Source organism: Dictyostelium purpureum (assembly GCF_000190715.1).
Source record: "Dictyostelium purpureum unplaced genomic scaffold DICPUscaffold_424, whole genome shotgun sequence".
Taxonomy (NCBI): domain Eukaryota; phylum Evosea; class Eumycetozoa; order Dictyosteliales; family Dictyosteliaceae; genus Dictyostelium; species Dictyostelium purpureum.
Genome location: NW_003519760.1, coordinates 1 through 26,002, shown reverse-complemented (window position 1 = coordinate 26,002; position 26,002 = coordinate 1). Strand labels below are relative to the sequence as shown.

General features: G+C 25.0%; 8 protein-coding genes across 8 annotated transcripts; 3 read left to right on the top strand and 5 right to left on the bottom strand.

The window, feature by feature from the left end:
* Positions 1-1,815: 1,815 nt before the first annotated feature.
* On the top strand, positions 1,816-3,490 carry DICPUDRAFT_58486 (uncharacterized protein; the record flags this gene model as incomplete). The annotated part of the gene is made up of 3 exons (XM_003293374.1): positions 1,816-1,932; positions 2,012-2,585; positions 2,679-3,490. The coding sequence occupies 3 exons, from the start codon at positions 1,816-1,818 to the stop codon at positions 3,485-3,487; spliced, it is 1,500 nt and encodes a 499-aa protein (XP_003293422.1). The 3' UTR covers positions 3,488-3,490.
* Positions 3,491-3,736: 246 nt separating this feature from the next.
* Positions 3,737-5,673, bottom strand: DICPUDRAFT_41990 (uncharacterized protein; the record flags this gene model as incomplete). The annotated part of the gene is made up of 6 exons (XM_003293371.1): positions 3,737-4,392; positions 4,420-4,497; positions 4,696-4,992; positions 5,066-5,376; positions 5,446-5,528; positions 5,596-5,673. 6 exons carry the CDS (start codon positions 5,671-5,673, stop codon positions 3,737-3,739), a joined length of 1,503 nt encoding a protein of 500 aa, XP_003293419.1.
* An 812-nt stretch (positions 5,674-6,485) lies between these two features.
* DICPUDRAFT_83973 (uncharacterized protein) lies at positions 6,486-9,332 on the bottom strand (the record flags this gene model as incomplete). The annotated part of the gene is made up of 3 exons (XM_003293370.1): positions 6,486-7,003; positions 7,085-8,031; positions 8,113-9,332. The coding sequence occupies 3 exons, from the start codon at positions 9,330-9,332 to the stop codon at positions 6,486-6,488; spliced, it is 2,685 nt and encodes an 894-aa protein (XP_003293418.1).
* A 2,207-nt stretch (positions 9,333-11,539) lies between these two features.
* Positions 11,540-12,738, top strand: DICPUDRAFT_90232 (uncharacterized protein; the record flags this gene model as incomplete). The annotated part of the gene is made up of 3 exons (XM_003293373.1): positions 11,540-11,567; positions 11,638-11,721; positions 11,762-12,738. The coding sequence occupies 3 exons, from the start codon at positions 11,540-11,542 to the stop codon at positions 12,736-12,738; spliced, it is 1,089 nt and encodes a 362-aa protein (XP_003293421.1).
* A 126-nt stretch (positions 12,739-12,864) lies between these two features.
* DICPUDRAFT_99647 (uncharacterized protein) lies at positions 12,865-15,809 on the bottom strand (the record flags this gene model as incomplete). The annotated part of the gene is made up of 3 exons (XM_003293369.1): positions 12,865-15,497; positions 15,566-15,738; positions 15,803-15,809. 3 exons carry the CDS (start codon positions 15,807-15,809, stop codon positions 12,903-12,905), a joined length of 2,775 nt encoding a protein of 924 aa, XP_003293417.1. The 3' UTR covers positions 12,865-12,902.
* An 802-nt stretch (positions 15,810-16,611) lies between these two features.
* Positions 16,612-18,445, bottom strand: DICPUDRAFT_50960 (uncharacterized protein; the record flags this gene model as incomplete). Its single annotated transcript, XM_003293368.1, has 3 exons — positions 18,204-18,445; positions 16,992-18,120; positions 16,612-16,952 (listed from the first exon to the last, which is right to left on the bottom strand). Coding segments are annotated over exons 1-3 (1,641 nt in total), but the record flags the coding sequence as incomplete, so codon positions are not given.
* A 1,281-nt stretch (positions 18,446-19,726) lies between these two features.
* On the top strand, positions 19,727-21,389 carry DICPUDRAFT_158261 (uncharacterized protein; the record flags this gene model as incomplete). The annotated part of the gene is made up of 3 exons (XM_003293372.1): positions 19,727-20,445; positions 20,514-20,840; positions 20,918-21,389. 3 exons carry the CDS (start codon positions 19,727-19,729, stop codon positions 21,387-21,389), a joined length of 1,518 nt encoding a protein of 505 aa, XP_003293420.1.
* A 71-nt stretch (positions 21,390-21,460) lies between these two features.
* On the bottom strand, positions 21,461-25,118 carry DHKK (uncharacterized protein). Its single transcript, XM_003293367.1, has 3 exons — positions 24,814-25,118; positions 23,396-24,663; positions 21,461-23,324 (listed from the first exon to the last, which is right to left on the bottom strand). Exons 2-3 carry the CDS (start codon positions 24,573-24,575, stop codon positions 21,661-21,663), a joined length of 2,844 nt encoding a protein of 947 aa, XP_003293415.1. The 5' UTR covers positions 24,576-24,663; positions 24,814-25,118; the 3' UTR covers positions 21,461-21,660.
* Between the last annotated feature and the right edge of the window lie 884 nt (positions 25,119-26,002).

Below are 26,002 nucleotides of genomic sequence, written 5' to 3'. Positions count from 1 at the left end.
AAAAAATGAATAATGAATATGAATAATGAACAGTAGCAAATAAAAATAAAGTGTTTGGTTGTTTGTTTTTTTTTTTTATTATTATTTTTTTATTTTTATTTCTCTTAAATCTATTTTTATAACACAATGTTCAATAACATAAGATATAATAATTAACAGTATCACTTGATAAAAAAATAAAAGCAAATTAAATGAAAAAACACCACAACACAGAAAAATAAATAAATCTTTTATGGTACCATTATTTGATACACCATTAAAACTAAGGTGATTGAATAATATTTTAAAAAACAAATAAATAAAAATAAAATAAACATATCCATATTAAGAATTATTATTTGTCATAAATCTGATGATAATAAAAGTTTGAAAAATCTTTTTTATATTATTAACCTACCTTTATTCTATTACTTTGTGTTCTAATATTATTATCTTAAATAATTGATATCAAAAACTACACAATAATAGTAACAGTTAACGCGCACGTATCCAAAAACTAAAAATAAAAACTACAGATATTGTTGTTATTATTTCTAATACTATTATTTCTATCACTACTGTGTTACCCTTTTATTAAATAATATTATGATTATGATTATTATTTTATTTTTATTTATTATTATTTAATCAATTAATATTGAATAGTATTATATAGCTATAGTAAACGGTTTTTATTTTATAAATAAAAAATTTTATATAACAAAGATTTATTTAAACAATACTAATGATTATTGAGTGTGGGCTATAGTGATGGTGAGGAAAAAAAAAATAAAAAAATCTTTTTATTAAAGTTTTTAAAAAAAAATAAAATTTTTTTAAAAAGATTTTTTTATTTTTTTATTTTTTTTATTTTTTTTTTTATTTTTTGTATTTTTTCGTTAAATTTTTAAAAAATATTATATATATTTAGATATGTTGAAAAAATATTATGATAAAAAAAATTTTAAATAAAAATAATATTGATGAACTGCGATTTAAATAAAAATATTTGAAAAATGGTTGTTGATATTTGGAAAAGTGATTTTGGTTTATAAACCAAAAAAAAAAAAAAAAAAAATTATTTAAATTATCAAATTTTATTTCATTTTTATTAAAAATAAACACAGATTGGACCTATTCATTGTATTGTGTTTATTACTTTTAAAATACAATAATATCTTTTAAATCTTTTTTAAAATAAAAATGAATCTTATACTATTATTTATAATCATTTACTAGTTTGTGTCTTTTCATCGACATTACCTATTAATATTTTAATAAACATTACTTTTTACTTTTGTTTATCTCATTGTTTATTTGTATATTTCTTCATATTATCTTTTTTTTATTTATTTTTATTTTAATCTTATAAATTTGATATTAATAAATATTATACAATAATTTGATTTTTTTATATCAACACCACATTCACCCACTCCCACCACCATTAAAAAATTTAACACTATCACCCAACACCCAAAACACTCAGAAGAAAAAAACATTTTTTTACACCAAACACACCCATTACCCTTTGGAAAAATGCAATATATAACCACAACAAAAATAAAAAATTCACTTAATTTAAATTAATTTTTTTGTTTTTTTTTACTTTTTTTTAAAAAACAAAAATTTAATTATTTTTTTTTATAAAAAAAATTTACAAATAATTAATAGTAATAAATAGTAACAGATACATATTTCTTTAAAATAAAAATAATTTAAAATAATATTTAAAAAATTTTATTTCATTGTCTTTTCAAAAATTAAAAATTTATTAATAAATTCATAGAAATACAAATATAACTAATCAATCATAATATAATAAATAAAATAATTATGGAGGAAAGTATAATTCATGATGTAGTAGTTGTTGGGGCTGGTTTATCAGGGCTACGAACATCATCTTTGTTAAAAGATGAAAATATATCAGTATTATTATTAGAGGCACAAGATGTAATTATATACTATACTAAAAAAAAAAAATATAAAAAATAAATAGATTTTAATTTTTTAATTTATTAATTTATTAAAGAGGGTCGGTGGTAGAACAGATTCTGTCAAGATTGATAATTATAATTGGGATTTGGGTGGCCAATGGGTAGGACCAACACAGTATAGAATTAATGAATTGGTAAAAGATTGTAACCAGACTACATTTCCTCAACAACAAAAGGGTAAAAAAGTAATGGAAATAAATGGGACCCATGCAAGATACACCTCGTTAATACCACCAATTGGATTGGGTGCTGTAATTGAATGCCAACTAGTTGTATGGAGATTGGACTATCTATCAAGAGACTTAGATGTTACACAGCCATGGAATTGGAAACATGCTGAACACTATGATTCAATTTCTATGAGGGATTGGATGGAGGATCACATGTATTTTGAAACCTCAAAAAAATTAATTTATATCTCAATCCTAGCAGTATTTTCTGCTGAACCAAAAGACATATCTGTACTCTTTGCAATGACCTATTTTAAAAGTGCTGGTGGTGTCTCAAAAACCATAGAAGTTGAAGGAGGAGCACAGCAAGATAGAATTTATGGAAGCTCTCATAACATCTCAAATATTTTGTCAAAAAAACTTTTAATACCATCTGCAAGTAAAAAAAATGTTAAACAAAATGAAAATAGTTTATCACCATCTCCATTATTTTTATCAAACAATGTTACCATCAAGATGAATACTCAGGTAGTTAAAATTGAACATGATTATAAAACCAAAGATATCATTAGAACAACAACAAGAAACATCAAAACCAATGAGGAGTGTGTTTATCTATCAAAATATTTGGTTTTAACTGTGCCTCCAAATATTGCTGATACAATTGTATACCAACCAGAGCTACCAACAATAAGAAGACAATTAACTAAATCAACTAAAATGGGAAAAGTTATTAAGTTTATTATATTTTATCAAGATTGCTGGTGGAGAGATTTGGGCTTCTCAGGTGAGGTTGTATCAGATAGACCCTCAATATCATTTTGCTATGATGGCTCTTTTGAAGATGGCTCAAAGTCATCTATTATAGGTTTTTTCGAAGGTGACTATGCCATTGAATGGGGTAAGAAATCAGAACTCGAAAGAAAGAACGAAGCAATGGCATTCATCTACCAAAGCTTTTCTGATGATAGAGCTTTCTCGCCAACAAACTATTTAGAGCGTAATTGGGCTTCTAATCCATGGTCTAATGGTGGATATGGTTGTATAATGGGGCCACATGACTATTCAAATTATGGTAAAGCATTAAGAGAACCAATTGGAAATATTCATTTTGCAGGAACAGAAACTGCAACAGAATGGGCAGGGTATATGGAGGGTGCCCTTCAATCAGCTGAAAGAGTTTCAAATGAAATTATTCCCAAATTTAATTCAAACTATAAACCACAACTAAAAACAAATTTAAATGGTCATTCAAATAATTTAAATTTCTTAAATTATTTAATAATGATTTCATCTATGGTTTTAATTGTAATATTAATATTTTATAATTTATTAATTTAGTGTAAAAAAAAAAAAAAAAAAAAACAATTGTAAAAAATAAAATAAAATATTTGTAAAATAAATAAATAAATAAAATAAATAAATAAAATAAATAAATAAATAAAATAAATAAATAAATAAGTAAAGAAATAAAATTTAATTTTTTTTTTTTTTTTTAATTATAATATATAATTAAATGTGAATGTAAAATATATATATTTATATATTTAAATATATACATGTATTTTATTATTATTATATAATATAGCTTTAGTGTCTAATCTCTGGTTCTTTTAAATTAGATAATGCATCTTCGCTAACTTCACCACTTTTAATTTTTTCTAAAAGGATTGCTCTTTCTTTAGTATGATTTAAACTTTGTGGTAATAAAAATGAAGCAAAGAATAAACCAATTGTTAAAACAATCTCTAAATTGAATACCAAATGATGATCTACAGGATATGGATATGTATGTGACATTGAAAAAGCCAATAATGAACCTGCAATGGTTGGTCCAAAAGAACGTGAAATCGATACCAAAAACATTCCAATGGAATTAACCAAGGCCATATCTCTTGGAGCAGCACTATTTGAAATCATTACAATAATAGAAATGAATGTAATTTCACTTGCAAATGACTGGAATAAATAAATTGGGAATAATAGAGCCCAAAACATGGTTGGGTGGGGTGCGTGATCGTTAATATTTGTGACGACTGTGAATCTTGATAACTCGGGTAATAGAATCCATGTTGGTATAGCAATAAACAACGAGACTCTGAATGACTTTAATAAACCAAGATATGAAACCATTTTTGGGAAAACAAAAGTTTGAATAACTAACGCAAAAATACCTGCTGAACTTTGAACTGTACCAATATTACTAGATGAGAAACCAAAACCACCACCTGTTATTATACCTGTATCTGGATGAAAAACTCTCTTGTTTGGACTCCAATTTGGAAAGACCTCTTCAAAGATTGTAAATAAAAACCCAAGTAAAGCATAAATAATACATGAATACATAACACCTCTATCGCTATATAATTCTTTTATTGGTCTTGGTAATTCTTTTGCTAACTCTTCATCTGTAATTTCGTGATCCTCTTTTTCGATTTCCACTTCGTCGCCTAATGTGTGGTTGGTGGTAGTCATTTCTATATCGTTCTTTGCAAGTATATCGTCGTCTAATAGGATTGAATCGTCGTGTTCTACAGTGCTTGTAATACTGCCTTGCTTTAAATTCGAAATTAAATTATTTGATTTATTGATAATCTTTTTAAATGAGGATTTAATTTTCTTTCTTGAAATTGATCTCGAGCTTGTTTTTGATGGGATTTTTGTATAAGAGAATGTCTTAGACTCTTGTAAATAAAAGTATCCTAAACATAACCCTAAAAGGGAAAATAATACACAAATTATATTTGGAAATAAATATGGGAATCTGCAAACAAATGAATCTGGTGAAAATGCGTTTGGATGTTTTACACAAATATTTGATGTATAACCACCAATTAATGGAGCAACTATAAAAAAAAAAAAAATTAATATTTAAAACTATTTTTCTAATGTTTTAAAGTTTAAAATAAATAATATTACCAATACCACCAACACCCCATGAAAGCCCAATAAAACTAAATGCCTTTGCTTGATTTGTTGAATCTGTAATTTCACCCAACATTGTTTTGGCGACTGAAACATTACCATTTAATAAACCAGATAAAAATCTAAATGTCATTACCATTGGATAATTTTTAGAAAGACCAACACCAGTTAAACATATCATTGAACCAATTAAACCCATGAGTAAGGATGGTCTTCTACCTTTATAATTCGAGAACCATCCCCAAAAAAAACTACTGACCAATTGTGCAATATAATATGATGATGCTAAAATCCCTACAAAATAACTATTTTTTTTTTAAAAATAAATATTAAAAACAAAATTTTTCAGATCATTTATAATTAACAATAAATACCCCAACTTATTTCTATCATCAGTTAAATGAAAGCTTTCGACCAAAAAGTTTACATATGGGAAAATCGACAATGAGTTTATTGCCTGAATAAAAAAAAAATTATATTAGTTTTATTTTTTTTTTTTTTATTTTATTTTAATTTTTACTTACATCACACAACATAATAATAAATATACTTAATATTTTCATAATTGGTAATGGTGTTATTACTGGTAAAAGATCTTTCATATCATGCACTTCTATTTTAGCTTCGTTCTCTTTCTCTGCACATGATGTCCCCATATCTGTCTCTTCTTCGTTGTCATTGATAAAATTATCGTCTTCACTGTTGGAGACAATTAATGAATTTTTTTCATTTTCTATCTCTGCATCATCAGCTACATTAGATGTTAAAATAATCCCGATTTCTTTTTCTTTTTCCTCTGAATTTGTCATTTATATTTTTATTACTTTTATTATTACTATTATATATGTTTTTTTATTTAATAAATTTATTTATAGTTTATATTGTGTTTCGATAAGAATATAAATATTTAAATATAAAATAAATAAATCTATAATTAAAAAAATATATATATATATATACGTATTCTACTTTAAAAACAATATGAAAAAAAAAGATAATATAATTTTTATTTTTTATTTTTTTTTAATAATAATATTTTTTTTATTTTTTTTATTTTTTTTTTTAAATGTTATCAAATTTTGACACCACTCTCCTTTTGTAAAAAAAAAAAAACAATCTCGTAATTTTTAAATTTTGAAATTTTTCCCAACTACCAGGCAACATATCATTTTTTTTTTATTTTTTTTTTTTTTCCCACACAAAAATCGATATCTTTAAAAAAAAAATTGATAAAAAAATAAGAAAAAATAATAAAATTAATTTGGTTTTAGCCGCAATCTACAAAAAAATCAAACAATTTATAAAATTTGATAAGAAATGTTTTATATATATAAATTATATATTTTTTTTTTTATTTTTTTATTTTTTCTTTAAATTAAAAAAAAAAAAAAAAAACTATATATATTTATTTAAATTATTTTGATTGTTGAAAAGTATTTACAATATTTTTTAAAAGTGTTAATCTTGTTCTTTTCATTTTATCTGAAAAAGCGGGTGAATAATAGGAGGCTTTTTCGGCATTGATAAGTTTGGTTAACAAGTGATCTAAAAATACATTATCTTTTTTCCAAATTTTTTGAGAGTGGAAAAATGGGGTTGAGCTTGATACACCCTCTTTATAGGTTATTGATACAGAATACTTTGTAATTTCATTAGGATACGACTTTTCTAATGGTTGGATTACTACAAAAACATGATTAAATTCAGATTTAATCATATTTGGTCTGAATGGAGGGCTACAGTTAATATCTTGAAATATAATTACAACAATATCATTACCGATATGACGCTTTCTTTCCAATTGTTGTTCATCATTTGGATAAAGTGGTAATAGAGTACTAACATGAAACATTATTTGCACATTAAACTTTTTATTTTCATTAATTGAAATTTCTTTAGTTTTATAAATTGAATATAAACCTGTTGTGTCACCTGTTTTAATTATAAATAAATAAATAAACAAAAATTAATATTAATTTTCATTTTTATATTATTATTTTAATATTAACTTACTCTTAACATCTAAACCGCCTTTATAATTTTCCCAACCTTTTAATTTTACTTTTTCGCCAATAAATTCTAAAAATTCTTTGTATTCAGGACTTTCATTTGTATTTGAAAAGAAATTATTTTCATTTGTTTGACCATTTTTTCTGTATAGTAAACCAAATTTATAATCTTTAGTCATTTGAGCAGTTTCCCAATATTGCAACATTTTTCTAGTTTCAGAATTATTTGGAATTTTTTGGAATTGAAGCTCTGGATAATTTGAAAGGAAAATGGATTTGATAGTATTGATTAATTCGTGTGGTGATGATTTACCTGATGATAAAAAAAATCTATCTTCGCCTTCTTTAGTTCTAATAATGGTTTTAAATTTTCTTTCATATGATTCTATACTGTTTGGTTGTGGTGGTTGTTGTTGTGCTAAAATTTGTTGTTGTGCTTGAGGGTTATTTAAATTATTGTAATTATATATTGAAAAGTTTGGACAACTTTCAGCAACATTTTCTTTTTCTTTTTTCTTTTTCTTTAGTTTTTTGTAAGAGGTGGTTCTTTCAGCTTCTCTTTTAATACTAATCACTACCGGACCCAATTCTTCATTGTTGGTAGCTAAATAATTTTTATGTCTATCTTTACAAAATGATTCATAGTAATGTGGAAATTCATTTTCGATCTCCTCAATACATAGTGATTGTTTAATATTTATACTGCATTGATAATCTTCTGACTCCACTTCTCTTCTCCATCCGCTGCATGGTAAAATTAATATTCTACAAATATCACCTTCATCTTCGTTATCTAATAAATTTTTTGATAAAATTCTTTTATGACTCTCTTCGTCGTCTTCAATCTTTAATGTTACATTTACTGAATTATTTGTAATATTTGATGGATTTGGGGAATTGAAAAATTTCTTTTTACTTGGTCTTGTACCAACAAATAATTTTTGATTTTTACTAAATATTTATAGAATAAAAATATTATTAATATAAATTTGTAAATAAAATAATATTATAGTATAATGATAAATAAATTACATTTCAGTTTTTGTTTGTTCTTTTGCTACATCCTCAAATTCAGTTTGAAACAATATATTATCTAACTTTAATTCGGCTACTGTTGGTCTTCTAATTAATCTTCTTTCTAAAAACTTTCTTAAATCATCTACATCCTGTTCTTCTTCATCAGCTTGATTACTATTATTATTGGTGCTATTGGTTTCTTCTTCCACTAAAGAAATAATATTTGGATCAGACATTGATTTTCTTTCCAATTTTTGATGATGAAAACTACTTGGAGTAAGTGTTGATCTTTCGGAATTAATTGAACTACTATTACAAATTTCTTCGCCATCTCCGATTGGGGATGGGATTGGGCCTTTTGGTGTGCATGGTACACTTGCAGATTCAGCTGTCAAATCCAATGGAACCATTGATGACTCTTCTTCACCACCGCCGCTGCCACCAACACTAATTGAACCATCTCTATTTTTGGATTTTTGTGTATATAAAAATAATTTGATTTGTCTTCTTTTTGAATGCTTTTTATGGACAGGTAAGTCATCATCTTCAGATGAATCGAAATCAGACTCATCAGACTCTGCAACACCTTCTGACTCTAATGTTGAGATGCTGTTTTCATATTTTAAACTTGATCTATTGCCTTTATTGAGAGAGAAGAAAGAGTCAATTTTAGATTTTAATGTCTTTTGATTGGCACTACTTGATGTTGAACTTATACTTGAGTTTGATGAATTTAAGCTTGGTGATTCAGCGCAAGAGCCAGCCTCCCCATTTACACCTGGTGGCGCATTAACGTCTAATAGATTATTGTGACTTGTAGATTTTTTGAAAAAGTTTGATACAGATTTAATTTTGTTTTGTTTTTTTGGTGATAAATCGACATTGGCCCCACTGCTGATTGTAGCATATTTTTTACCTGATAAATCTAAATTTGAAATTGACATTGTTTTTTTTGGTTTTGCTCTTTCTGAAATTGATGATAAAACTGGTGTATTAGCAGCAGATGATTGCTTTCTATCTTTTGGTATTGGAAATGATGGTGTAGGTTGCTGTACATTATTATTTTGGGATATTGGTTTCGATGAAGATGATGAATTTGATGATGTTGATGATGTTGAAATGGTAGATTGTAAATCTTCTTCTATTTCTAAACTATTTTCGACTAAATAACTAAGATTTGTTGATGACATTTCTTGTGATTTTGATAGGGTGACGTCACTTTGGCTCCTTTTCATTTTTTTAAAAAAATAATTTTATTTTAGATAAAATAAATAAATAAATAAATAAATAAATATAGTTAAATTATTAATATTTAAATTTAGCAGCAGCAGTAGAAATAAAAATACAAATAAATATTGTTTAAATATTAAAATAAATAGAATAAAACAATTTTAAAAATTGATTTAATTATTATAATTTTAAAATCACAATAAATAAAAAAGAGAATTTAAAAAAAAAAATGGATTTAATTAATTAAAATTTAAATTAAAATTAACAACAATTATTTACTAATACACTAAAATAATAATAAAATAAATATTTACACTATTGATATTATTATATCATATGATGTATGATAGTTTAAAAAAACTTTTTTTTTTTTTTTTTCTTTTCTTTTCTATATTTTATTGTTATTTGTTATTATTTATTATAGTATAGTATATGTGTTTATGCTAGTATATAGGTATTTATTAATTAAAAAATATTTATAAAAATAAATAATTAATTTATTACGATGTGGGTGGGGTGTTGTAAATATTAGATTTTACATGTAAAAAAAAAAAAAAAAAAGAAAATAAAAGATTGATTGATTGAAACGATTGTAAGTAATTGTGATTATTTTCAAAAACTATGCATTAAATATTGGTTTGGTGGTATTTAAATTAAATTTATTTATTTTTATGTATTGGGTTGCTTGTGTGATTATTGGAGAAAAAGTGTGTGATTGTTACTTTTGATATAAATATAAAACTATATAAAAATAAAATAGGAGTTTATAATAATTAACTATTGTGATATTTTATAAAATAAATTAATTTAAAAAAAAAAAAGGTGGCACAACAATAACTTGCGTACGAGTACGATTGTTTATATTTGTATTTGTTGTGAGTGTTATGTGTTGTGTGTTTATAAAATTAAAAAAAATTTTGTGGAAATTTTTTTTTTTCTATGTGGGTGAAAGATATATACTTTTTTTTTTTTCTTTTTTTCCTAAAAAAAAAAAAAAAAAACAACCCTAGTTTTTTAGATAATTATTATTATTATTATTTTTATTATTTATTAATATTACAACTATTTTAATTAATGTGTGGTGAATCTTTTTAAAATGTTGAAAAAAAAAAAAAAAAGTGTGTTGAAATTTTTTTATAAAAATCTAAAATTTATTTTTTAAAAAATACAAAATAGTTATATTTATATTTTTTTTTTTTTTCCAAATGCTGTGCTAAATTTCGTAAATATTTGAATAATAAGGTATTGATCACACAAATACGCAAACAAGGCACACAAAAATAAATAACAAATAAAAAAAAGGTTTTCTATTGGTCGTTTAAAATTTTTTTGAAAACTAGAAAAAAAAAAATTAAAAAATAAAAAATAAATTAAAAAAAAAAAAATTTTATTTTTTTTAAATATTATTATTATTTTTTTTTTTGATAATACAGAAAAAAAAATATCCACTTTTTGATTGCAGAAAATTTATTTTTATCTTGTGTATGTAAAATAAAAAAAATAAAAAAAAAAAAAAAATAAAAAAAAAATGGTTTAAAGATTTTTTTTGGTATATTTATTAATTGATATGTCTTCTTTTTTTTTTTTTTGGATATAATCTCTTTAATCCACAATCCATCTTATTTTATCGTAAATAAAAACAAATTAAATAAACAATTATTAAAAATGAAACCAAAGATATTTTTTTTATATTTACTTTAAACTAATGTTCTTTGAAAAGCTATCGGTTATTAATTAATAACCGAATCTAAATTTTATATTATGTTATTAATTAATAATTGAATCTAAATAGTTTAATATAAATATATTTAAGAATAAAAAATAAATGAGTATTAAATATTCCAAAAAAAAAAATATATTTAATCTTACATTTATACCATTTTTAAATAATAAATATATATTTATTACTTTAAAAAAAAAATATAATTATAATTATTATTTATTATTTTTAAATACAATTTTTTTTTTATAATTGAATGTATAAATGTATTTGGGTGGTGGCTTAATAGTTGATAAAATAATTTTAATATAATTAACCATTGCAATGGCTTTTTTTAAAATAATAAAATTTTTATTTATTATTATAATTTTTAAAAAATTTTATTTTTTTTTAATTAAAAATTATTAAAAAATTTTTTTTCTGGAAATATAAATTTGTGGATTTATTTTTTATTATTTTTTGTAAATAAATAAATAAATATAAATAAATAAAATGGAAGGTGAAGATGTTCAAGCTTTAGGTAAGTGATTATAAGTAAAAGTTTAAAAAAAAAAAAAAATTTATATTAATTTTAAAATTATCAATTTTAGTTATTGATAATGGTTCAGGTATGTGCAAAGCCGGTTTTGCTGGTGATGATGCCCCAAGAGCTGTTTTCCCATCAATTGTTGGTCGTCCAAGACACTGGTGTTATGGTCGGTATGGGTCAAAAAGACTCATATGTTGGTGATGAAGCCCAATCAAAGAGAGGTATCTTAACCCTCAAATACCCAATTGAACACGGTATTGTTACCAACTGGGATGATATGGAAAAAATCTGGCATCATACTTTCTACAATGAATTACGTGTTGCCCCAGAAGAACACCCAGTCTTATTAACTGAAGCCCCATTAAATCCAAAAGCTAACAGAGAAAAAATGACCCAAATTATGTTCGAAACCTTCAACACCCCAGCCATGTACGTTGCCATTCAAGCCGTCTTATCATTATACGCCTCAGGTCGTACCACCGGTATTGTCATGGATTCAGGTGATGGTGTCTCCCACACTGTTCCAATCTATGAAGGTTATGCCTTACCACATGCCATCTTACGTTTAGATTTAGCTGGTCGTGATTTAACCGATTACATGATGAAAATCTTAACTGAACGTGGTTACTCATTCACCACCACTGCTGAAAGAGAAATCGTCAGAGATATCAAAGAAAAATTAGCCTACGTCGCCTTAGACTTTGAAGCTGAAATGCAAACTGCTGCCTCATCATCTGCCTTAGAAAAATCATACGAATTACCAGATGGTCAAGTCATCACCATCGGTAACGAACGTTTCCGTTGCCCAGAAGCCTTATTCCAACCATCATTCTTAGGTATGGAATCAGCTGGTATCCACGAAACCACTTACAATTCAATCATGAAATGTGATGTTGATATCCGTAAAGATTTATACGGTAATGTCGTCTTATCAGGTGGTACAACTATGTTCCCAGGTATTGCCGATCGTATGAACAAAGAATTAACTGCTTTAGCCCCATCAACCATGAAAATTAAAATCATTGCTCCACCAGAACGTAAATACTCTGTCTGGATTGGTGGTTCAATTTTAGCTTCACTCTCAACTTTCCAACAAATGTGGATCTCAAAAGAAGAATATGATGAATCAGGTCCATCAATTGTCCACAGAAAATGCTTCTAAACAAATTACTTGTATCATTTTTTATTTATTTATTTATTGTAAATTTAATTTAATAAACAAATATTCTTAACGTCAAATTTAAAGAAATATTAAAAAATTCTAAAAACTATATTTTTTATTTTTTTTAACAAAGCTTTATTTTTAATTTTTTTTAATATAATATTTTATCGGTTAGTATGAGAAATATAAGATAAACTTTCATTGGTTGAAGAGCTGCTACTTGAAGTGTCATCGTTATTATAGTTTATAAATGATAAATTTGAATTGTTAAAATTATCATCATAATTATTAAAATTGTTATTATTTTCCTGGTTGAGGTGTGTATTATTATTTATTATTGGGTACGCCAAGTTTGAGGTTGAGGAGTTTAATTGATCAAGTTGAATTTGATTATCACCAATATCATCGTTATCGCTATCATATTCATTATTATTAAATACCATGTAGTTATTTGTATTTCTCAAATTAGGTGAAAATACATTAAATATACTTCCACTATTACTATTATTGCTTGGGTAGGGACTAGAAGGCCAGGCGTTATAGTTTGGGGTTGTTGGGGGCTGTTGTGGATGTTGATGTTGATGTTGATTGTTAACTTGGTCATAGTTTGGTTTAATTAGTTCAGCTTGGATAATTGGAGAGTCTTGATATTCTAAAATTAATTTTGTTCTATAATATTGTGAGCCTTTGGTACCCATCCTTTTCTTGAAGAAATAAAGGGCTGTTAAACCACCATAAACAGAAACACAAATAATGGTGCCACTAATTACAATTTTGGTTGATGTTTTCATACGCTTGATGTCCTTTCTAGATATACAGCTTGTATTATCCCCACCACATATACCACATTTATCTAATACTTTATAAGAGTGGGAATTACCATCACACCCAATTAAACATGTTGAATTCAAGCCACCACATACACCACAAACATCGAATACTTTAGTAGAATTAACAATACCATCACAGCCAATTAAACAGGTTGAGTTTGAGCCGCCACATACACCACATAGATCATATTCTAAATCTGAATTGACAATTCCATCGCATCCAATATTACATGTTGAGTTATTGCCACCACATACACCACATAAATCTTTAGATTTTGTAGAGTTAACAATACCATCGCAACCAATGCTACATGTCGAATTATTTCCACCGCATACACCACATAGATCTAATATTATTCCGCTATTTAATTTACCATCACACCCAATATTGTTTGAAGATAAAGAACCATTTCCACCACATATTTCAAATTTATCTTTAATTTCACCATATTCGCACATTATGTTGTTTGGGGAGATTAAGCTTTCTAAGCATTCTTTTAGTGTATAGTCTGGACATTGGATTTGATTGTTTTGATTACTAATAGTTTGCGAAATTGAAAGGCATCTTTTTTCTAATCCATCATTTCCATTTAATTGCTTTAGCTCTGATAAACCTCCTATACCCTTTGAACCATAATAATAGTTATTGCATTTCTGGAGTGGTAATGAGTCTCCATTAATGAGTATTGGTATTGAAAGACCACCCGAGCCACCAGATCCATAGCCACCATCACCTCCTTTACCACCATCGCCACCATATCCGCCTTGAGGATAGTCTTCAGTTGTGGTTTTACCTCCGCTACCTCCTCTATAGCCTAGTTCTGGCTTTGAACTTTTGCCGCCGTCTCCACCTTTTCCAGATTTGATAATACAAAATTCAATAGTGATTGATTTGCTGTTATATATATAAATACCAATTGAGCTACCACCACTACCACCGCTTTTTGAGGAACGACCGCCACATCCACCACTTCCACCACCGGCACCACTGCCACCATATGCTGTACATCTACCATTTAGGGAACCACCTGCACCACCCCCACCACCGCCTCCTCTTCCATTGGTTCCATCCTGAGGGATTTGTTTAAAAGAAAAGATTCCATTTGATCTAAATTCTAATCTAGTTACACCACCATTTTGACCATTTATTCCGTCAGTACCATTTTTACCAATTGAATATGGGTCGAGATTTAATAAAGAGGGGTTCGAACCTCTGCCGCCTTGAGCGCCATGGTTAGTTCCATTTTGACCATATTCACCCATATGAATTCCTTTTCCTGGTTTACCGCCATTACCTCCTGCAGAAAGATCGTTTTTAAAATCATTTACACATTTTGGGGCCAATGCACCACTACCATGTTTTGGTGCTTTACATGAATAGCATTCAGAGAAAGAGCCATCTTCACAACCAGATACACCTTGTTTACCATCATTTCCTTCATAATTTGGTTCATATATATAGTCATAGGGAGAGTAGCCATTCGCTGCATCGGATGATTCGATGTTTAAAAATTTTAAATAAACATTTTCACTATTTGAAATTTTAATACCATAAGATGATGGTGTAATTTCATAAGGTTCTTTAAATATGCTTGTTGGTACTCTTGTAATTGGTTTTGGGTTGCCAGATTCAATTGATAAATGAGATAGAGTTATATTTGAAAATGAATCAATAATTTGGAAAGCTGTTGGTTCTTTACTCTTTATAATGGTATCTGATTTATAGGGTAAGCTTGATAATGTATCTCTTTTCCATTCCGGATAACCACTATAATCTCCATAGATTGATATTGATTGTTTATTATCAAGAGTTATACTTGATTTAATATTATATACTCCTTTTGAAACTATAATCGAGTATGTGACTTCTTTGTCATTTTTATTATTTATATAATTAATGCAAAAGTCTAAATTTTTAAATGGCTTTTCCTATAATAAAATTATATTAGTATTTATTTGAATTTAAAGAGGTAGAATTTCTGTATAATATATATTACTCTTAAACCCTGATTAGAATCGTGACCATTTTTTATATCTACAAAATAAAATATTTGATTATTTTCATCACTTGAATTATTACCTTCATCTAAATTTATTAGTTTTGAATTTTTTCTTGATTCGCATAATAAACCATTGAATAAAACAAAAATAAATAAAATTTTTAAAAAACCTATAATAAAATAAAATAAGTAAACAAATTTTTATTTTTGGAGGGAATTATTAAAAATACATACAATCCATTTTATTTCTATTTATTCATTTATAAAAAAGTTATATATGAAACTATTTATAATTATATTACTATATTTAACAAATTAAATTATTTTAATATATTTTGTAATGTGACAATTTATTATTATGAGTGCAATGTAATAATATAATGATTTTAAATAATTTTTTGTTATTATAAGTAAATAAAAAAAAAAGAAAAAAAAAAAAAAAAAGAAAAAAAAAATAAATTAAAAAAATTAACCCCCATATGTATATACTAATAAATTTAATTTAAAAACAAAAACAAATAAACACGCACACACACATAAAATCAATGGGATATTGAAATTTTCTTTTCTAATTATTTTTTTTTTTAAAAAAACACACAAAACACACACTCAAAAAAAAAATACAAAACTGTTTTAAAATAAATATTTTCGAAATGATATGATATTTAGAAAAAATAGATCTGGTGAAATTTTCTTTTTTAAAAAAAAAAAAATTTTTTATTAAAAGATTTATTTATAGTAATTTGGCTACAAATAATTTTCTTTTTATAAAAAGTTTTTTTTTTTTTTTTTTTTTTTTAAATATCTACATTTTCTTGATTTATATCATTGGTATCTTGAATATTATTATTATGGTTATTTTCATTATCATCAATATTATCATTTTCATTATTATTACTATTATTATCGATATGAATAGTATTGTTATTTTCGGTATTATTATCAATATTATTATCAATATTATTGTCATTATTACTATTATTAGTATTAGTATTATCATTATCATTATCATTATCATTATTATTATTATTATTATTATTATTATTATTATTTATGATTTTAGGAGGACTATTGCTGACACTAGTATTCTTATTTGGAGTTAAACTATTACCAGTGTTATTGGGTGATCTTGGTGAAGAAGGTAATTGTGGATACAAATTATTATTGATATTTTCTTCTGGAGTAATAATATTTGATATTATTATTAAATCGAATTTTGCTTTAACTTCATCAAAACTATTTGGATTTAATTGTGAGATTTCATTTAAAAGTGATTTTAATTTCTTGAGAACTAATGGGAACATCATGTAGGTGGCATTCATTTGAGTCCAAACGTGATCTAATAGCTTGAATATTAAAAAGTATAATTCATCGAAAGCACTATCTTGACCAGAGTTATTATTACCACTCTTACAAAGAGAACTATTATTTCTAGACATTGAGCATAGCATTGCCATATATGGATTTAAAAGACTACTGTACCATGGTTGCTGTACAGACTCTTCATTAATTTGAAAAACTTCAAATATTAAATTACTTATATTGATACCAGCTACAGCGAATGGATAGTCCCTGTCTTCTTTTAAAATATTGTAAACCCAATCAAAGTGATGCTCTACAAGATAGGTTAAATTTAATAAACCCATAATACCCATGCCACGGAAATCTCTTGAAGGGTCATCACTTTGGAACCCAAACTGCTTCCAAAGAGGGGATTTCTTTTGAAACTCTTCACCTGGGAATAAAAGATTCCATAATTGTTTTAAATATTCTTCATGCTCTGGGTTGTTTGAGTCGTAAAGTGTTGATTTTTTTTGATAAAGCATTTTTATAGTTTGAGTTTGTTTTGCTATAATCTTTTTTGATCTATCAATATGTGATCCTAATAATTCTAATAACTCTATAGATTCTTCTTGGGATTTTAATATATACATTGAAGTTTCTTTATTATGCCAAGTTAATAAAATTTTACCATAATCACCTGTTGTTGTTGTTGTTGATGACGATGATGATGTACCATTCGAAACGATTGCAGTGGTAGTTGAGTATTTAATTTCTTGTTGTTCTTTATCTTTATCTTTATTATCTTTAAATTTTTCAATAAAATTTGATATACTTTTTGGTGGTGAAAACCTTTCTCCAAATATGGTTGGATCTGAGGTAGTTCTACGTAATGGTGAAATGCCTAAACTCCATGTATTTTGTTTGACCCTTTCAAAAAGAGATGGCTTACTTAATGATGATGGTGTATCGAAATTTGTTTTAACTGATAATAGTTGATAAATTGGTCTGGTCGAAATTGAGGTTTGGGTTTCATAAATTGGTTGCAAATTAGTATTGTCGGGATCTTTTTTAATTTCTTCTTCATTAACTAAATGAATTCTGCTTTCGTTACATGTTTGAAGAGATATAGATGAAATATCTAAAAATTGTTTGCATAAATAGAATGATAATTTACTAAATTCATCAATTTCGATTAATATTAAATCCTCACCACTCATCACATAAAATTTGTCACCCTCTAACCTTAATCTTTGTAATTCATCTTTTAACTTGTATGATAATAATAAATTATATTAGTATTAATATATTCAATAAACAAAAGTATACTTTTCTCAAACTGATTAATACATACTGTATTTAACTCTTTATTTAACTCTATTAATCTATCATCGTGTTTTGATGTCGATCCACCTTCTTCTATTGACATTAGCTTGTAATCCTCCTCTTGAATTTTATTTCTTATTTCTTCGATCTCCTTTTTTAAAATTTCTTTTCTTTCTCTTCTTATTTTATATCTATCCATTCTTTAAATTTATAATATTATTATTTTTATATATAATTTAATTTTATGGTTTTTATTTCTATACTAAAATCTGTTTGTTATTAATACTATTTTTTTTTTTTATAATAAAAAAACTAGTTAATATTTATTTTAAATAAAAAAAAAAAATTTAAAAAAAAAAATTTTAAAACCACAAAAGATAATATTAAAATAAAAAATTTGGAATGCTAGTAGATTAAAAGTATAATAACTATTTTATAATTATTATTAACAAATATTAAATAACAATTCTTATACATACACACATATTATATATTTGTTGTTGCGGTATATATTAAATATTTTCTAAAAAAATTTTTATTTTTTAATTTTATTTTAATTTTTTTTTTTTTATTTTTTTTTTTTTATTTTTTTTTTTTTTTATTTTTTATAGAATAACAACACACAATGCCTTGTTGTTAGGCATTCTGATCCTTTTTTGTTTTTTTTTTTGAAAAAATAACAATACACACGTTAATCACATATATTTTTTAAAATGGAAGTGGGTTTAATTAATGTGGGTTTAAAAATGGTGTGGTTTTTTTTATTTATTTTTATATTGAAATTATTTCTAAATAGAAAATAAATTAATGGGTTTTAAAACTGTTGTTTGAACTTGTATTTTCTATTCGAAAATGATAATAAATATCCTATCCATATTTAAATATCTTAAAATTGGTTTTTCCACAAATAAAAAAAACAGAAATAAATATCACAAAATTAACAATATGTGTGGTTTCTTTTTTTATCTGTTTGCTTACCCGGTTAGTTTATATTTCTTTAATATTTTATATTTCTATATTAATTTATTTGTTTGGTTTAATTTCTAAATATCTAAAATATCAATATAAAAAAAAAAAAGTTTTTTTTTTTTCCCACATATATCCGATTTGTAAAATAAAAAAAAAAAAAGAAAAAATAAAAAAATAAAATAATTTTTTCGTAGTTTTCCAATTGGGTTTTATTAAAATAATAAATAAAAAAAGATATTTTTTAAAATATTATTTGAATACAGAAGAAATAACCAAAAAACAAAACCAATAAAAAAAAAAAAAAATAAAAATTTCAAAAAAAAAAATCAATCAGGATCAAACCAATTAAGGAAATAATAAAAACAATGAGCAGTAAATAAAAAATATATATAATTTTATATAAATAGAAATAAAAAGATAATAATAAATTAACTATATAAAATTTTTTTTTTATTTTTTAAAATTTTTTTTTTTTTCATTTTTTTAATTTTAAAAAAAAAAAAAAAATTCATTTAATTTTTTTTTTAATATATAGTTAAATCATACTACTAATAATAAAAGTAATAGTAATAATAAATAAAAATGGATAGAGAGTTTCTATCGGTTATATATAACCACTTAAGTAATTTAAACTTTTCAGTATTACCAAAGATGGTAAAACAAAAACAGGTGTCAATAACAAGTCATAGTAGCACAACCGATATTTTGTGGAACAGGTTTTTAACATCGTTTGGGAATTTATCAAATTGCGAACATTCATATTATAAATTTACATATTTATCATTAAAGACAAATAATTTACAGGATCAATATATACAGATATTAAATGATCTTAAAATCATTGGCAATATGAATAAACAAAATACAACACCAGCAGGTTCAACATCAAATTATAATACATCACCAACATCACCGACATCACCAACTTCACCAACTTCAGTAACAACAACATCTTTTTCATCACAAAATACAACACCTGTTAAATCAGGTTTTTCAGGTTTTTCATTTTTAAAATCACCCAATTCAACTCCACAAAAACAAACATATCCTCAACACTCTCAATCACAACAACAAATAGAAGAAAGCCCAGAAAATTCATTCTTTTTTACTTTAGCGCAACAAACATGTTTCATATTACAAGTTAAAATCGATATGGTCGGTATATACTCTGCCTTATTGCACTCTTTAGTTAGTCAAGATTTAGATATCCACAACATTGAAAATTCATTAGAAATTATACCCACAATTTATAAAGATAAAATTACACATCCTCTATTAATACAAATGAAAGCAAATATAAAGTAGTTATAATCTATAGAATATTTTAAATAATAGTAATAAAATATTAACTTTTTATTTATTTACATAGTTATGAAATTTCAATTTTAAAAAATCTATTAAAATCACAGTCATTAGTTTCAAAACATAATTTCAAAGATTCAATGTTGTTATTATTTAAGTGTAGAATAGAGTTGGATTCGTGGAGAGAAACAGATTCATCACATAAATCATCATCTAATGAAAGATGGAATTCAAATCATATTCATCAATGGTTATCAATGTTTTTAAACTCAATTTTAGCAAAAACTTCATTATATTTTTATTTCCCATTATTAAATGTTGAAGAAGAAATAGGTGGCACTTACAATTCATTTAAAGAAATCTATATTAAAAATTCACCAGATTATATATCAATGTAAGTATAATAACATCACATAGTAATAGTAACAGGTTTAAAAATATTAATAGGCTATTTTTTTCTATTTTAAATAGTATCGAAAACTTTTGTTCAAAAAACAATGTTTTCTTTTTTGGTTTAATTTTCGAATCAAAAGACAATACATATTCAAAAATAGGTTACTCATTTTTAGAAACAGAACAACCAAGTGGCTTAAGTGCTTTTCCATTATTATTTTATTATCCAAACGAAAAGTCTCCAATGCAACATTTACCAAATATTATAGGTTTAATTATGCAGAATTATTCATCACTAGAAAGACCGAATGATATTTTATATTATTTAGATAGCAGAAAGGTTAAGGACCCACAAAGATCAATTATTTATGACGATTATTTAACCTATTTTATTTCGAGAGTAGAGCCCGGGGTAATTGTTTCAATAATATTTAAAGAAGCTAAAAAACAAAAAGATCAACATATCAACGAATTTTTAAAATTATTTATAAACTCTCTTAGAATGAGTGATATATACTCTATTCTAAAACAAAAAGATTCAAATAAATAGTTATATTATTGTACTATTTTATATTCTATAGAATATTACACAAAATAAAATAAGGTTTTATGGTTTTTTTTAATTTTTTAATTTTTTAATTTTTTTTATTATTTTTTTTTAAAGGGTATATTACATATATATACAGGATAGTATAAACATAGAAAAAAGTTTAAAACAGATTAAGATAAAACAATATGTTTTTCTTTCTTTTTTTTTTTTTTCTTGTGCTTGATACCAAAATATTAATTTTGAAAGTGGTTTAATAGCACTAGTTATATTCTTATGAGTATCTTTTCATATGATCTAAGGCCATTTCAATAGCGGATCTTAACTGTTCAAGTTGGAAAGGTTTTGATATAAAATGATTCATACCATGATCGAAACATCTTTTCTTATCTGTTGACATTGTATTGGCAGTTAAACCACAAATAAAAATGGAAGGCTTGTGTCTGCTCCATTTATCATTTCTTTCGTACTCTCTAATTGTCTTTGAGCATCTGAGACCATCTAAAATTGGCATTTGGAAATCCATAAAAATTAGATCGTAATGTTGTTTTTCTAATATTTCCAATACTTCATTACCATTTCCAGCAACGTCAGCTTTAATACCAATTTTCTCTAAAAATTTAACTGCTACTCTTTGGTTAATTATATTATCTTCGGCGATTAAAACTTTAATACAATCGGGTGGGAAAACATTATGACGTGTATTACATGTGGATTGCATTGAGTCGGTACCTTCCTCAAGTGGAATAATAAACCAAAAAGTTGAACCTTCACAATCTGGATTGTTATATACACCGATCTCACCTTTCATAAGCTTTACTAATTTAGCACATAAATATAAACCAAGGCCACTGCCGCCATACTTTCTACTATCGGATGGATCAGCTTGAACGAATGCTTCGAAAATCTTTTGGTGACTTTCAACTGGTACACCAATACCTGTATCTTTAATTCTAAATGAGATATTATATTCGCCTTTTCTTGATGATACAAGTTCAGATTCTTCTTCAATGAGATCAACAATGATCTTTACATAACCGCTTTGAGTAAATTTAAGAGCATTACCGGTTAAATTCATAAGGATTTGCAAAATTCTGCCGCTATCACCTACAAGAGTGGCCGGTATTTTATCGGAAACTTCACATGCTAGTTGAATACCTTTTTCGTTGGCCTGTCCAGAAAGAACATGGCAAATTTGTTGGGTGAGTTCTCTCATTTTGAATGGAATATGTTCGAGACCCATTTGATTAGCTTCTAACTTTGAAAGATCCAAGATATCATTTACTAATCTTAAAAGGATATCACCACAAGATTTAACAGCTTTAGCCATGGTTTTTTCTTCTGGTGGTAGGTTATGAGAGTCTCTTAAAAGAGTAGCCATACCAATTAAACCATTAAGAGGGGTACGAATTTCGTGGCTCATTGTGGCCAAAAACTCTTGTCTTGCTTGATATGCTTCAATAGCGGCATCCTTTGCAATTGTTAACTGAGCATTTTTTAGTTTAGTTTCTCTATGGGCTTCATCGATAAAATATTGATAGCAGAGGGTGAATATTAAAGTCATAATGATAATTGTAACATCGATGATAAAATTCATATGACTTCTAATAATAATCGATGGTATTCCTTGTACATATTCGTGGCCGTATAAATTTGCAACAAAAAATGAAAGATATATTAATAAAACCATTAATGACCATTGGATTGATGCTCTTCTACCTAAAACTAAAGCAGATATAATTGGTACGGTACTCATTAGTAATCTAATTGTACTTTGATGTCCACCAGTATAATATGAGTTAATTGTTAGGGCAAAGCATAAAGTAAAACATAAAATATGGCATGGATAATGTATTGATCCAGTTTTCTTTAAAATAACTAGTGATGAAAAAGACATTGGAATTGCAATTACAGCCATTACAGCTGGTTTATTTATACCTTTAAAAATAAAAAAAATTTAATTAATATTTTTAACTAAACTTTTTTTAAGTATTTTATAATATAATTACCTGATAACCAAAAAAATATTATCCATGAGGGTATAAAGCTTAAAATTGTAAAACAAAAACCAATGATTAATTTTGCTTTATATTTTTCAGTTGAGTTAATTTTTGATCCATTTAATACCAAAGAGCAAATATAATTGAATGATGTAAATATAATATTGTTTCTATGGAATGATTCTCTTTTTTCGAATGAGTTATCTTGGCTATGCTCGTCACTTTGGGTTTCACTTTCGAACTTTGTCATAAAATCGTCAACATTATTTATTGGTTGTTGGGATTGTTGTTGTTTCTGTAGTTGTTGGGATTGTTGTTGTTGTTGTTGGGATTGTTGTTGTTGTTGTTGAAGTTGTAATTGTTGTTTTTGTTGAATTAATTTTTGAGCATTTTTTTGTTGATATTGTTGTAACTCTTGTTCTTGTCTTTGCTTTTGTAAAAGTTGATATTGTTGTTGTTGTTTTATTTGTTTTTCCTCTTGAATCATTTGCTCTTGGGTTTGAATTTGTTGCTGTAATTGAGTTTGTTCAAAACTTGGCTCGTTTAAATGTTGTGATCTCCATTGATCTATATTATTATTATTATATATTGCCTTTGTTGATTTTTTTATATTATTTACATTGCTATTAGTTATAATGTTATCGTTATTGTTATTATTAGTATTTTCACAAGATATTTGATCGTAATAGTCATTTGTAGGTGAATTTCTAAAAAATGGTGCGGGATTTTGAGCAGGTTTCTTTTTAAATGGTATTTGATTATTAATGGATGCGCCATCATTAATTCTATTGTTGTTTCTGCTATTGGTTGGACTACTATTATTGTTGTTACGGTTATTACTATTTACATTTCTAACGATAATACTAGCACTATTATTATTATTAATAGTTTTCATATTTTGGTTTAGTTGATTAATATTACTACTGTTACTATTACTATTAAAATTATTGTTATTGTTGGTTGATGTTGAAGTTGAGGTTGAAGTTGAAGTTGAGGTTGAGGTTGAGGTTATTTGTTGGTGATGATTCATATATATATTATTGTTTGAATTATTTATATTTGCTTCATCTATATCGCTACCCAAATCAGGATCGTCATAAAATTCATTACTATCATTTGATTGAGTATCATCCTGATAAAAGTAATAGGGATCAGTTTCATATAGAATTTCGTCTTTTGGAGGAAACATGTAATCAGTAATACCACCAAATAATCTTTTTGCCAACAAAATTGTTTTATACAACAGGTATGGTTGGGTCTCGGATATGAAATTCAAGCTATCCTTTCCTATAAAATATTTCTTTGTTGCGGTGTCTATTGTTTCTGAATTAAAAATCGATAATAATATCGGTGGTTTGGGCGGTAATAATGAGTTTAAACTTAATGTAGTTGTTGTATTTATTTGACTATATAAATTGTATGTTGACGAGTTCAAATAATTTGATGTTTTTGTCGTAGTTGTTGTTGTAGTTGTAGTTGTTGATAGTGATGTTGATGATGTAATACTAGAATATTTATTAGAGTTTGGGTTAATATTATTGTTTAAAGTTTTTTTAAAATTACTACTACTATTATTATTATTATTAATATTATTATTATTATTATTATTATTATTATTATTATTATTATTATAGTTTATATTCGGGTTATAGCTATTTTTAAAATTATTACAAGCTATATTTTTATTGGTACTACAGTGGTGATTATGATTTTTATAATCTGTGTTAAATATTGGTGACTCGATCATTTTTTATTTATTGATTATTGATTATATAGTTTTTAAAATAATAAAAAATAATTATATAATTATAAATGATAAATTATGGTAATATTATAATGGTTTTAAAATTAAAAAATAAATTATAAATATTTAATATTTTTAAAAATAAATAATTTTTGTTTTTTGTTTTTTTTTAGTGTGAGTTGGAAAATGGGTGTGGGTGATTTTGATATTATATAACTATATATTTTGTTAAGCTTTTTTTATAAATAAAAAAAATAAATAAATAAAAAAAAAAAAAAAAAAAGAATAAATATAAAAAATATAATAATTGTTTTTTGTTTTTATTATATTATTATAACATCTGATTGATTTTTTAATTTTGTATAAGTTTTAGTTATTTTATATATTATTTCTTTCCTTTTATGTATGAAGAAATAGTTATTTAAAACCTAATTATTAAAATTGTATTTATTTAAAAACATTGATTGGTCAAAGCATGACCTTTGTTTATTTATAGATAGACAATAACCACACACACTCCCATAGAAATAAATATAATTTAATATTATATGATTTGCTATAAAATTAAATTTGTGTATGTGAGTTATAATTCTTTAATTATTTGTGGTGGGGGTTATTATGCTGGTCAATTAATGGTTTATGTGTATGTATGTATGTGTATAATATATAAAATTTATAATATAAAAGAAGATAATTTTTAACCCATACTAAACAAAAAAAAAAAAAAAAAAAAAAATGTATGAAAAAAAAAAATTTTGAACAAAATTAATTAATTTTATTAAAAAAAAAAAATTTAATTTTTGATCCAATAAAAAAAAATAAAAAATATAAAAAGAAAATTTTTTATATGTGTAAAAAAAAAACTGAAGTGT

Excerpts from the sequence above, each read along its gene's own strand:
- DHKK (XM_003293367.1), bottom strand. The coding sequence starts at position 24,575 with ATGTTTCCTCCAAAAGACGAAATTCTATATGAAACTGATCCCTATTAC. Across the intron at positions 23,325-23,395 it reads AATATTTTTTTGGTTATCAG|GTATAAATAAACCAGCTGTA; the intron begins GTAATTATATTA and ends TTATTTTTAAAG.